The sequence below is a fragment of the Peromyscus maniculatus genome, chromosome 9 (assembly GCF_049852395.1).
Source record: "Peromyscus maniculatus bairdii isolate BWxNUB_F1_BW_parent chromosome 9, HU_Pman_BW_mat_3.1, whole genome shotgun sequence".
NCBI lineage: Eukaryota > Metazoa > Chordata > Mammalia > Rodentia > Cricetidae > Peromyscus > Peromyscus maniculatus.
In genome coordinates this window covers 40,305,020-40,318,472 of record NC_134860.1, presented here as the reverse complement: position 1 = coordinate 40,318,472, position 13,453 = coordinate 40,305,020, and the positions used below count along the sequence as shown (strand labels likewise).

The following is a 13,453-nucleotide window of genomic DNA, read 5'->3' as shown; positions in this document are numbered from 1 at the left end:
GCCTTTTTGAACAGTTGCTAGTTGTAGGTGTTGGAAAGCGTTTAGCAGAAGTGCATACATACATACATACATACATACATACATACATACATACATACGGCCTCCCACCCTCACTCCCTATTTTTGGTGCTGGGAATTGAACTTAGTGCCTCACGTATGCTAGGAAGCTTATTGCTTAGCTGCATTTCCAGTCTTAGCTTGCCATTTTTAAATGAAAAGTTCAAACATAAGCATATAAGCCGGGTGTGATGGCTTGCTTTTTTTTAATGGACCACCTGAAAATGTAAACTGAATTCATGGTGGGTTTTTTTTTTTTTGGTCATATTTCTGTTGGACACTGCTCCTCTGGAATCTATTTTCTGCTGCACTTGTCCACTGAAATAGACTGTGTCGGTTATTACGTCTTCCAGAACTAATTATCTACAGTAGGCATCATTTCCCCATGAAATTCTCTAGTCAGATACATTCAGGAGACGTGGTAGGTTAGAGTTTTTTACAAGTTTCTTTGTAGGAAGTCTTCCCAGGCCTTTAATGTGCAAATGCACTTCATAAATCACTAGTACACGTATTTCACTTAAAGCCCAGGATTAAACAACTGCTTGTGATAGGTAAATGATGAAGTCAGTGTTCAAATCTAGGTGATCTGGCTCCAAGGCTTCTCAGAGGAAATGAATAGTTTGAGATTTTAGTGAATTGTGCCATGTTTGTACACAAAGCCAAGACCCCAGTTAGTGGAATGTTGACTTTCATTTTGTCCTCTCTCTATGGAGGGCATGGCTACAAAGTATATGGGGATCTGGAGCGACGCCTCAGAAGAGCACTTACTGTTCTTGCAGAGAACCTCAGTTTAGTTCCCAGCACCCATATTGGGGCTTCACAGTTGCCTGTAACTCAGGGTCCAGGAGGTCGGACACCTTGTGTGCACCACATGCACACCAACTCACACAGGCACAAGCACATACACGTAAGTTTTCAAAAATAAGTATTTTTACTAGGGGCTGACAAGACGGCTCCGCATGTGAAAGAAAGCACCTGCTACCAAGGCTGACAAGAGAGTTCACTTCCTGGGACTCTCCCAAGCTAGTCCCACTCCTCACATGCACATACACACAGAATAATAAACAATTGTAAACAATGGCTTTATAGGAAATATGAACTATAAAGAGAAGACTGTTTTCTCTTCGCAGGAAAGGAATAACAAAGCACGCTCTTAACCATCATCCCCTTCCAGAGCAGCTGGATGACATTTCCTCTACCAATGACAGCCATGAAAAAGATACAAGTTCTCAAAGGTACTAATACAAAGCCTGCTTGCTTGCTTATTACTTGCTAGTGGCAAGGATTCTGTTCATTAGGACCACGCCCATGCTAGTGAAACAAGACAAGAATTTTTATCTTTATAAGAGCCTCAGGCAGGAGGCTTGCTGGAGTTCAGGCTTACAAAACCAGACTGTGTGTGTGTGTGTGTGTGTGTGTGTGTGTGTGTGTGTGTGTGTGTGTGTACATTTTTCCCCCTCAGGACCATTTAATTTTCATTCTGGAACAGCTGTTGGAAACAATATCACACTTACTTTCATAACTTTCCAGGAGTAGCAGCATGAGTTTTTTTAAAATTCCGTATGTGTATGTGTGAGTTTGTACAAATGACTGCAGGTTCCAGCAGAGGCTAGATAGAGGTCAGGCCCCCGTGTGAACTGCCTAACATGAGTGCTGTGAAGTACATGCACTTAATGTCAGAGAGATCTCTCCAGCCTGACAGAAGTAATATATAGTTGTTAAGTAATTAGATTCAAAAGGGATCAGGTATGTGATTTTAATTCTGGTATAGCCATTTATTAGATTAACATTGGGCAGATGAGTTAATAGATAATGAAATGAAAATTAACAATCAGAAGTTGGTTCTTTGGAAACTAGTCAGTAAAACTGACAAATCTTTAGTTGTTTTGATCAAGAAAAAAAGACATTGTCAACATCTCTTACATGGTCCTGTAAATATAAATCAGATAAAGTATGTAAACCTGCACACAATGTTGTCATATATGAATCCTGAGTAAACAGTAACTGCAGTTACTAAGAAAGAGTTAAGAGGCCAGCTTCCAAGAGCTCTGAAGGACAGTGTTGTCATAGAAAAATTGTGAAGTCAACATCTAGTTTCAGACCTGGAAATGAAACTGAGATTCGGTGAATTTTGCAGCGAGTTCATTAGACCGGCAGCAGCGGTTAGAGTAGCGGGATTAAATGAGGTGGGCATCTGTGAGTGTACCTGAGGAATTACAGGGACTAAACAAGCTCAGACCTGCTGCTGCCATTCGGAAATGGCATCTCCAGTGGGTAGGAGTGCGCGTGACAGGTGGATCCAAGTCCATCACGAACTGACGAGCATTATTCAGCACAGCTGCCATCAATTTATAGAGATTAGGTAGGTTTTCCTCAGAGCTTGAATTCCAAGTTCCTTTTTGCCTCTATAGATGTATTGTATACATGCTTACCACCTGATAAGTTGCTGAGGAAACATGAGAATTTTCTTTTTTTCTCCTTTTCTCTCAAATTAACCATTTAGTGAGTCTGACATCACCCAAGAATCACCTTTTACATCAACTGACACCGGGAATTCGCGTTCTGCTTTTCCAAGCTATGCAGGCACAGGGATCTCTACAGAAGGCAGCTCTGACTTCTCTTGGGGATATGGTGTGAGTTGTCTGCTAATCATTGTGATGCAGTTTCCTTCACTCTTCGAACTGTGTATGTGGGGGGGGGTGGTATGTAAGAGTGTGCTTCCCTTGTACACATATGTGGAAGCCAGAGGTCAACCTTAGGTATTTTCCTTGATCACTTTTCACCTTATTTACTTGTTTATTTGAGACAAAGTATTTTTGTGTAATTCTGGCTATCCTGGAACTTGGTATGTAGACCAGGCTGGCCTCAAACTCACAGAGATCCACCTGCCTCTACCTCCCCAGTGCTGGGATTAAAGCCATGTGCCTCCATGCCCAACTATTTTATTTGCTGTTTTGAAACAAGATCCCAGCTGGGCAATGGTGGTCCACGCCTTTAATCCCAGCACTCGGGGAGGCAGAAGCATGTGATCTCTGTGAGTTCGAAGCCAGCCTGGTCTACAGAGCGGGTACCAATACAGTCAGAGCTGTTACACAGAGAAACCCTGTCTCAAAAACAAAAGCACAAATAGACAAGGTCCTACTAGGTAGCATTGGCTGGCCTGGAATATAGACCAGGCTGGCCTGAAACTGATTCAGACTTGCCTATCTCTCAGCCTCCTGAGTGCTGAGATTAAAAGCATGTGCCACTATGCATGGCTTATTTTTTTTCTTTTACAAATATGTATGCATGTTATATGTGTGGCTGCTGGTACCATGGTCCATGTATGAAGGATTATAGGACAACTTTGTGAAGTTTTTTCTCTAATTCCATCTTTACATAGGTTCTGGGAATTGAACTCAGATCTAAGGCTTTGGAGACAAGCACCTTAATCTACTGAGCCATCTCTCCAGCCCCTACCATACTGATTTTAAACAATATAGTTAGCTGCTCTCTTTGAAGAGAAGCCTAATTGTTTAAACCTATTATTATTACCATTAATCACTTCCCAATAATTTTTCATGTATGTATATTTTCTTTGGTTATTATGTGTGTGCATACTAATTTGTAGTCTGCTTTTGTCATTTACCATTGTTAATGGTGATGACTAGTATTACCTCCACCTCTCTCAACTAGAATAGTATATACACACACACACACACACACACACACACACACACACACACACACACACACACACACACACACACTAGTTCTTGGTGTTAACCTATCATAATGAGAGCGTCCCTGTATTTAATATTTGGGTTTTCAGGCTTTATTAGTTTCGTCAAGGAATCTTTTGAGCACTTCTGTTTGTTGCTGTAGGTGTGGAGTGAGGCTCCCATAGTCTGATAGTCTAGTGAGGAGACTGACAAAGGGTGTAAGGTACTGACAAAGTACTCCAGCAGGACACCGAAACAGGCTGTTATAAAGGGAGTTTACTTGAGACGCTAACATTAGCTGTGTAGTAGGTTGAGATTGAAGGACTGAAGAGGTAATCGTGTGAAGGAAGAGAAAAAGAACTCAGATGGATAAATGGCAGCCTATGCAAGAGCCCCAAAAGTGGGGCTGGCAAGGTGGCTCAGTGGTTAATGTCATCAAGACCAGAGTTTGGATCTCAACATCCATAAAATAAACGGAGTGTCCCCTCAAATGCCTGTAATCTCAGCTCTGGTGGGGGTGAAGACAGGAAGATGGCCGGCTTGCTGCCTTCCAGCCTAGCTGAGACTCAAGCCCCAGACTCAGGAGGAGACGCTGCCTCAGGCACAGGCACAGAGTGATGGGAGAGGAAACATACTGCGCTTGCCCTCCTGGCCTGTGGGCATGCAAGGCGCACACACACAGAAAGAGTCTTAAGAGTGCTGAGGGGAGAAGAAACGCATATTTCAAGGCAGACGTTCTTGGGACTGCGGAAAGATGGGTGGGTAGGAGAGGTCCAAGATGGCGGCTCTGGGAGGAGAGAGAAATGACAGGGCAGAGGAGCCTTGCAGGTGGGGGGTGGGGATCAAACTTTACTCCTGGTGACTTAATCCGACGATGCCTTGTCTGGAGGCTCCAGTGAGCTGTGTAAACAGTCCCAGCACCGTGTTGTGATCAGTATCTCCAGGTTCTGAATTTGTGCACGTTTCCCATCCCTCGCTTTCCTCTTGGTGCTTAGTGTACAGTGAATTTTTAGAATTCATTTTTAAATTACTTTAAAAATGTATTTCTGGCCAGGTGTGGTGCATACCTTTAATCCCAGCACTCAGGAGGCAGAGGTAGGCAGATGTCTGTGAGTTCAAGCCAGCCTGGTCTACAGAGCGAGATCCAGGACAGCCAGGACTGTTACACAGAGAAGCCCTGTCTCAAACAAAGAAGCAAACAAATGTATTTCTGTAAGTCGTCCTTATAAAAAGAAACAGAAACATCTGAGGTGTGAAAAGCTCCCTAATTTAGCTTTCCTTTTATATAAACACAGTGTCTCAGATGAACTCTTTAAAACAAAGCAAAATATGATTGTTTTTATTTTTCAGTGCTGGAGATTAAAATATTCCCCCCCCCAAACCCCACACTCATGTATGCGTGTGCACGCGTGCATATGTCTGTCTGTCTGTCTGTGTCTATGTTGGGGCACAAATGCCATGGCAAGAGAACAGAGGTCAGAAGACAGCTTGTGTGGGACTGGGAAGATGGCTCGGTGGTTAAGAGTACTGGCTGCTCTTCCAGAGGACCCAGGTTCGATTCCCAGCACCCACATGGCAGCTCACAACTGTCCGCAACTCCAGTTATGGGGGTCTGGCACCAGGGCTACACAGAGAAACACTGTCTTGAAAAACCAAACATAAATAAATAAATAAATTGGTCTTTAAAAAGAAGAAGATGACAACTTGTAGATGTTCTCTCCTTTCACCTGTGGGTTCTGGGGCTTGGCAGCAAGTGCCTTTACCCACTGAGCCAACTTCCTGGCCTGAAATAAACAAACAAACAAATAAATAGTTTATTATAGCATTACTAAGAACGGCTTAAAAATGAATAGAAAACTCAGTATTACCCACTGGTGCTCATTCTCTAGAACACTGTACAGATTTTTTTAAAATTTAAACTTCGTTATAAAGAACTTGCCAAAAAAAGGCAGACACCCAAATTAATCCAACACAAAGTCTAGACATCTCAATGACTCAAGTGCATAAAAATGTATTTGATAGCGAAGGTATCAAATGTAAAGCGCCACAGGTTCAGAATAGCTAATCTGACTGTATAGAAGTTCACCAAAATACATTCTTAATAGCTCATCTAAATGTTTGGGGGGCGGTGTTTGTTTCTAGGAACTTGACCAAAATGCCACTGAGAAGGTCCAGGCAATGTTCACGGCCATCGACGAGCTCCTGTATGAGCAGAAGCTGAGTGTGCACACACACAGTCTGCAGAAGGAGTGCCAGCAGTGGGCATCCAGCTTTCCTCACCTCAGGTACCGGGCAGGCCGCAGTGTCGGCTGGGGGCCTCTCACATCTTGAACTCGGAACCCTAGGAGCTTTGGAGTTTTCTTTTTTTGAGATAGGGTCTCACTATGAAACCCTGGCTGGCCAGAACTCACTATGTAGACCAGACTGGCCTTGACTCACAGAGATCTACCTACCCATCTCCAGAGTGCTGGGATTTAAAGGTTTACCTGGCCTGAACACGGTTTTGTTTTGTTTTGTTTTTTCTTTCTTTCTTTTAATGTACATTATTGTGATGAAATTATCTACAGCCATGTTGTGTAAAGCCTCAGCCGAAAGAAAACTCAAGTTCATACAAGTTTTAGGACTTATCCTAATCACCAACATGCCAACATATCATTCTAACTAAGCAAACTTTTTTTTTGTTTTTTGAGACCAGGCCTCATATGTAGACCAGGCTGGCCTTGAACTCATTTATCTGCTGCCTCTGCCTCCTTGGTGCGTGTGCCAGCACACTCAGCTAGCAGTAAAGCTTTCTTAAATGTGCCTGTGTATGTGTGAGACAAGGGTTCAGATAGCACAGGTTGGCCTTGAACTTCCTTTTTTTTTTTTTTTGGTTTTTTGAGACAGGGTTTCTCTGTGTAGCTTTGCACCTTTCCTGGAACTCACTTGGTAGCCCAGGCTGGCCTCGAACTCACAGAGATCCGCCTGCCTCTGCTTCCCAAGTGCTGGGATTAAAGGCGTGCGCCACCACCGCCCGGCTTGAACTTCCTTTTTTTTAAAAAAATATTTTTTTCTTGGCTGGGCGTGGTGGCGCATGCCTTCAATCCCAGCACTCAGAGGCAGAGGCAGGTGGATCTCTGGAAGTTTGAGGCCAGCCTGGTCTACAAAGTGAGTTCCAGGACAGCCAGAGCTACTTAGTGAGACCTTGTCTCAAAGTAAAAAAAAAAAAAGTTTTTCCTTATATGTTATGAGTGTTTTGCCTACATGTATTTATATGTACTGCACATATGCCTGGTGCCCATGGAGGCCAGAGCTCCTGGAACTAGAGTTACAAACAGTTGTGAACTGCTGTGTAGATGTTGGAAACTGAACCTGGTCCTCTTGCAAGAGCAGAAAGTGCGTTTAACCCCTGAGCCCTCTCTCCAGCCCCAGGCATTGAACTTTGCATGTGAGCTGACAGTCTTGAACTTCTGATCCTCCCTACCCTTCACCTCCAAGGGCCTGGGATTGCAGACGTGAGCCATCACGTCACAAGCCGGGTAAAATATCTATATCAGTAACTGGCTTCTGAATCTCAGTGCATTCCAGAAAACCTTTGTTTTAAACAAAATGGTCAGAAAATGTTTGGTTTATACCATTGTCTACAAGTAATTCTCATGTACTTGAAAGGACACACATACTGTTCCCTGAGAAACCACAATAGTACCACTACTGCATGTATTTAAATTTCTGTTTAAATTATTAAGAATATGATTGATAAAAAAGAAAGTATTTAAATATTACATTGGCTATTATAAAAATCCCCATAAGTATAAATATCAATTAAAATATTTTAGTGGTAAAAAAAAAGAATATGATTCATGGGTTAGAGAGGTGGCTCAGCAATTAAGAGCACTGGCTGCTTGACTCGGGTTCAATTCCCAGCACCCACGTGGCAGCTCACAACTGTCTATAACTCCTGTTTCAGGGGATCCAACACCCTTACATAGGCATACATGCAGACAAAACACCAATGCACATTAAATAAATAATTTTAAAGGAAAGAACATGATTCATAGTTCTCACTAATCTCTCTAGGCCTTCATCCTCTCATGGGGGTGGGGAGGAGAGTGTGCAGCATGTGCTGGCGATTGAACCCAGATGCTTGCAGTCTAGACGAGTATTCTACCACTGAGCTACATCCCTAACTTTGCTTGGGCTTTTCTTTAAACTGGGTGATAGCTCTGTCTTTTCTGTATTGGTTCTATTAAAGGGAGATATAGCTGAGTAAGAACTCACATTTCCTCTCGGAAGTCATTCTCAATCAATATCTGACTGAATCTGTAGGATGTCTATGTAGATCCATCAGATTCGTTGCTGGAGTGCTCAGATTTTGCAAGCATGTCAAGTGAAGGTTCTTCACTGTGTCTGTTCTTTGGAAGGATTCTAGGTCGGCAGATAGTCACTCCGAGTGAAGGCTATGGACTGTACCCCAGATCGCCTTCTGATGTGTCAGCTTCTCATGAAGCAGCCTTGTCTCAAGAGAGAGAGTCTACCATGTAAGTGTTTCTGATGTCAGACTTCAGTCTCCTCGTGCTCGGTGATGTTTCCTCTGGGGGATGATGGCACAGAAGAGCAAAGCCTAGGTCCTCAGACGTGTGTGCTGGGGCTGCTGTTTGCCACTTTTTGTTCTATCAGGAAAGTGTGTCCTAAATAAAAGTGTTTTAGTTTAACATACCAGGTTGCCATAAAATAAGGTTTATCAACCACTAAGATTCTCTACAAAAATCCTATCAATCTGCCACATTGCATTAAAAAAAAAAAAAAAAACTTGTGGTAGATTCCCATTGCCTTTAAGATCAAATTCAGAATTATAGGCTGGCCCTGCCTGCAGCTCTGTCTTTATCTGTCACTCTTCCTGTCTCTCGTTCAGCAGTCCTCCCATGCCAGCTGTCTTTGATTCTGTACATACACTAGATGGGGCTGGTCCACTTTCTGTTCCGGATGTGTTCTGGGACTGGAAGGAAGCCACACATAAGCACCCAGCCACCATTTGTGTGTCTGACTGACACCTAGCACAGTGCCTGTGATACCGTTTACAGTCTTCAACTTCCTAATCTAAACAAAGTACACAAAATAGACTAAGCTGTCAAACTGTAGTGTGTAGGTCAAAATGGTCGTCCAGGGAGTTAAAGTATTAGAAGATGGTGTCAGGCTACAGAATCACAGTCCATTAAAGAACATGAAAAGTTGAGTTTGCAGAGATAATTCTTTTACTTAGGGTAATTTAAGGGCTGTGTCTAGGCAAGGTTTTACTTTGTAGCCCTGACTGGCCTGGAACTCACTGTGTAAACCAGGATATCCTCAAACTCACAGAGATCTCCCTGTCTCTGCCTCCTAAGTGCTGGAACTAAAGGCATATACCACTATGTTTATCTTAAATGCATATTCCTTTCTTTCTTTCTCTCTCTCTCTCTCTCCCTCCCTCCCTCCCTTCCTTCCTTCCTTTCTTTCTTATGTATACAGTATTCTGTCTGCACATATTCCTGCAGGCCAGAAGAGGGCACCAGATCTCATTACAGATGGTTGTGAGCCACCATGTGGTTTCTGGGAATTGAACTCAGGACCTTTGGAAGAACAAGCAGTGCTCTTAATCTCTGAGCCAACTCTCCGGCCCCTTAAATACATATTTCAACAGATACTTTTGGGAGCATGCTATTGGGAAGCTAGATTCCACCTCCTGGTTAACGAAGTCAGCCACTACCATGGTTTACACAAAACAACAACCGTATAGTGAAACACAGGAGATGCTTCCAGGACACGGGGTTTACCGTGATTTCTAGGATGTGATGTCATAGGCAAAAGCAAAAAATGCCAAATTTCTGTGTACAAATAATCAAAGGAAGGAAAGAATATATACAGTAGTATAAAGTGTTCACAAATCATCTGTCTAATCGGGGTTAGTATCCAGAAGTTAAGGAATTTCTACAATCCAAAAATAAAAAACAGCCTTACTGAAAATGGACAGAATAGATGGTGTGAATAGATGGTTTCTCTAAAGGCGTGTGAATGGCTGTGAGATGTATGAAAATATGCTCAGCGTTAGCATCAGAAGAGAAATGCAAATCAGAGCCAGGCATTATCACCTAGCATGACCAAGGTACTGAGTGCAATCCCCCAGCACTTGAGGGGAAAAAGACTCAGAATAGTTCAGGAAAGTATTGGCAGGACAAAGAGGGCTGTTCCGAGAGTTCAGTTACCCGCCGTGTGAGAGCTCTTTGTGTTAATATGTCGTTAATACTGCCTTCTCCTCCCTCTCCTAGATTTGGTATAAGGGGAAAGAAGTTACATTTTTCATCTTCTTATGCTCATAAAGCATCTCCCACCAGTAAACCCTCTGGCTTCTCTGCTGTGGAAGGGGAAGAGGTGGACTGTATAATCTTTTCTGAAGGAATAATCGAGGAGTACCTAGCTTTCGACCACACGGATACGTGAGTACTGTCTTTGAAGATTCTCACTCTGTGTTGTGTATCAGCACCTGTTTTCTTGACTGTACTATGGTATCACCTGGAAGCATATTTGTACACTCTGAGATCTGTTTCTTGTAGCTCCAGCATGCAGAGCTCATGTCCTTTTGCTTCCGCACACCAGGCTTCCCTCTGTAGCTTCCTTCTTCACTTGTGTTTTGCCTTTTCCTGAGATCGGAGATTTCCTTCTTCTTCTTCTTCTTCTTCTTCTTCTTCTTCTTCTTCTTCTTCTTCTTCTTCTTCTTCTTCTTCTTCTTCTTCTTCTTCTTCTTCTTCTTCTTCCTTCTTCTTCTTCTTCTTCTTCTTCTTCTTCTTCTTCTTCTTCTTCCTTCTTCTTCTTCTTCTTCTTCTTCTTCTTCTTCTTCTTCTTCTTCTTCTTCTTCTTCTTCTTCTTCTTCTTCTTCTTCTTCTTCTTCTTCTTCCTCTTCCTCTTCCTCTTCCTCTTCCTCTTCCTCTTCCTCTTCCTCTTCCTCCTCCTCCTCCTCCTCCTCCTCCTCCTCCTCCTCCTTCTTCTTCTTTTTCTTTCTTCTGCTGCTGCTGCTGCTGCTGGCTGGCCTCAAACTCACAGAGATCCGCCTGCCTCTGCCTCCCGAGTGCTGGGATTAAAGGCAGGTGCCACCACCTCCTGGCTCAAGATCAGAGATTTTTAAATGACTAATTTTCTCTATATAATTTGATTTTGTTGTTTTACAAATTATCACCAGTGGAAACTGAAACTTCAAAGAGTAGTTGAAGAGATGTGAAACATTGTTTATTTAAAATAAACTTTCTTGCTTTATTTTTGTTATTGTTGTCTTAAGACAGGGTCTCACTTTGTAGCCTTGACTGCCCTCGAACTTATAGAAATCTGCCTGCCTCTGCTTCCCACATGCTAGGATTTAAGGTGTGTGCCACCATGCCCATTTAATTCTTATTTTAAAAGGATACATATAGTTTATACAATTAATAATGTGTATTTCTGTCCACTTATATTCTGACAGCAGTCATATAACAGGTATTACCTATACAAGGAATAGGTGAGAACCAGAGTGCTTAAGTAATTTATCTGAGGTAAAGTTAAAACCAAAACCTTATTCATCTGATTCTAAATCAGTAATCTCATCATATTGCATGCTACCTCTTTGAAGTGTAAACTATTTTTCTAAGTCTTTAAAAGTTCTAGAATTAATTATGGGGAATATAGCTCAGTTGGTAGAATGTCTTCCCAACAAGCACAAAACTCTGGCTTCAATCCCCAGCCCTGCATAAACTGGGAATGGTGGCTCCTTCCTGTAACCCCAGCATTCAGGAGTGGTGAGGAGAATCAGAGGGGCCATCCTCAGCTACAGAGACAGCTTAAGGCAGCCTGGGTAATGTGAAAGCCTGTCTCAAAAATAACTAACTAACTAGGGCTCTGGAGCTAGCTCTGTGGGCAGAGTGCTTGTGAGACAGACAGACACGCCTGACAAGTTGAGTTCAGATCTCTAGAACCCACATGGCTAACTGCATGTTAGCGCAGATGCTGCCAATCCAGAACTGGCACAGGAATTGAGGGGCAGAGACGAGAGACTCCAGAAGCTGCTGGGCCAGTTAGCATGGCATACCTGCCAGTGGACAAGAGAAAGCCCATCTCAACCAAGGTGGAAGGAATGACTGACACCCAAGGTTGACCTCTGACCTCTGCATGTGGCCCATGGCTTGCACACACACACCCTCACACTCACACACACACACACACACACACACACACACACACACACACAAAACTAATTAATGGGGAGTGAGCCCTTGTTTTGAAAAGAAGAAAAGTTCTAGAACCAGTAGTCATAACAGCGCACTGGAGGTACCAGTACCGTGTGGCTGTGTGGTTGGAGCTGGTTACTGTGTCATGTGATTCCAGACTTCTTCATGTTGTGGTGTTCCTCCTGCCACGTCCATTCTTGTGTCCACTCGTGTGCACACAGCCCTGAAGGCAGCAGACAGACAAACTGCTGTATCAAACACACTGAGCTAGCTCCGTGGTGGAAGGAGTTTGGAGGAGGAGCCTTTTGATTTTCTAGAGACTCTTTCCCTAGGCTTTGTCATCTACTTCTCCTGGCTTGTTTTTCTCAAGTCAGAAGTCCTCCTCCCCTTTGGTCCTTCTTAAGTTATGAAGGATGAAGTTGACTGAACTAACTTAAAATGTGATGCAAATGGCTGATGTGTGCTCCTAGGACACCTTCCCCTTTTTCCGATAACAGTGAACCCAAATGTATTTTCAGGGAGTATGGGCAAGATTTCAAAAGGCAGCCATATTAGAGATACTACCAAAATACCTTCTTGTAAAGTGACACACACAGTAGTTGGGCCTTTAGGATGTTCCTAACTAAAGCTGGGCCTACAGAACAGTCCTGTAATCACAGTTATTCAGGAGGCTGAGGCAAGAGAGTCACAAGTTCAAAGCCAGCCTGGGCTACAAAGTGAAGATCAGGCCAGCGTATACAACCTGGTGAGACATTGCTTCGAAATAAAAAGTTAAAAGCAGAGCTGTAACTCAGTGGTAGAGCACTTGCCCAGCATGCAGAAGATCCTTCATGGGCGGAAACTCCAATACCACAGAAAAGGAATGTTCCTAACTGAAAATATTGAAGGTCATAAAATAAGTGCAAATGCCCTCAGGAAATGCGTATATGATAACTTAAGCAAATGACTTTTGTACAAGTAGAAAAAACTAGGAAAAAATAACATTTCTAACTTATTCTTTCTAGAAAAAGTCAAATTAAATTTCATATATAAAAATTTGCACATGACAGATCAAATTGTGTAGGCTTAGAAAGCAGATATGGAAGACTTTCTTTTTTTTTTTAAGGATTGATTTAGTTTGTGTTTTCTGAGACAAGGGCTCACTAGATAGCCCGACCTGGCCTGGAACTTGACACGCAGACAGTGCTGGCCTCAATCCTAACTCTGCCTTCAAGATTCTGCTGGAACTATGGGCATGTGCTACCACTCTAGGCCTCAAAAGCATTTTTAACCTAATACAAAATCTACGAATCGCCGGGCGTTGGTGGCGCACGCCTTTAATCCCAGCACTCGGGAGGCAGAGCCAGGCGGATCTCTGTGAGTTCGAGGCCAGCCTGGGCTACCAAGTGAGCTCCAGGAAAGGCGCAAAGCTACACAGAGAAACCCTGTCTCAAAAAAACCAAAAAAAAAAAAAAAAAAAAAAAAAAAAAAAAAAAAAAAAATCTACGA

General features: G+C 42.9%; 1 protein-coding gene across 10 annotated transcripts in view; it reads left to right on the top strand.

The window, feature by feature from the left end:
- Fam149b1 (family with sequence similarity 149 member B1) overlaps positions 1–13,453 on the top strand; it is a 40,850-nt gene that overhangs the window by 3,258 nt on the left and 24,139 nt on the right. For 9 of the 10 annotated variants that reach the window (XR_013042327.1, XR_013042328.1, XM_006984811.4 and 6 more), the window contains exons 2-6: positions 1,188–1,292; positions 2,561–2,690; positions 5,901–6,043; positions 8,159–8,275; positions 10,040–10,207. Coding sequence is in view for 8 of the 10 variants with exons in the window: in XM_006984811.4 (XP_006984873.1) it covers positions 1,188–1,292; positions 2,561–2,690; positions 5,901–6,043; positions 8,159–8,275; positions 10,040–10,207 (663 nt within the window). In the remaining 2 variants the exon portion in view is untranslated. Of the gene's footprint in view, positions 1–1,187; positions 1,293–2,560; positions 2,691–5,900; positions 6,044–8,158; positions 8,276–10,039; positions 10,208–13,453 lie in introns of those variants that run through there. The other variant, XM_076544735.1, reaches the window with a different exon arrangement.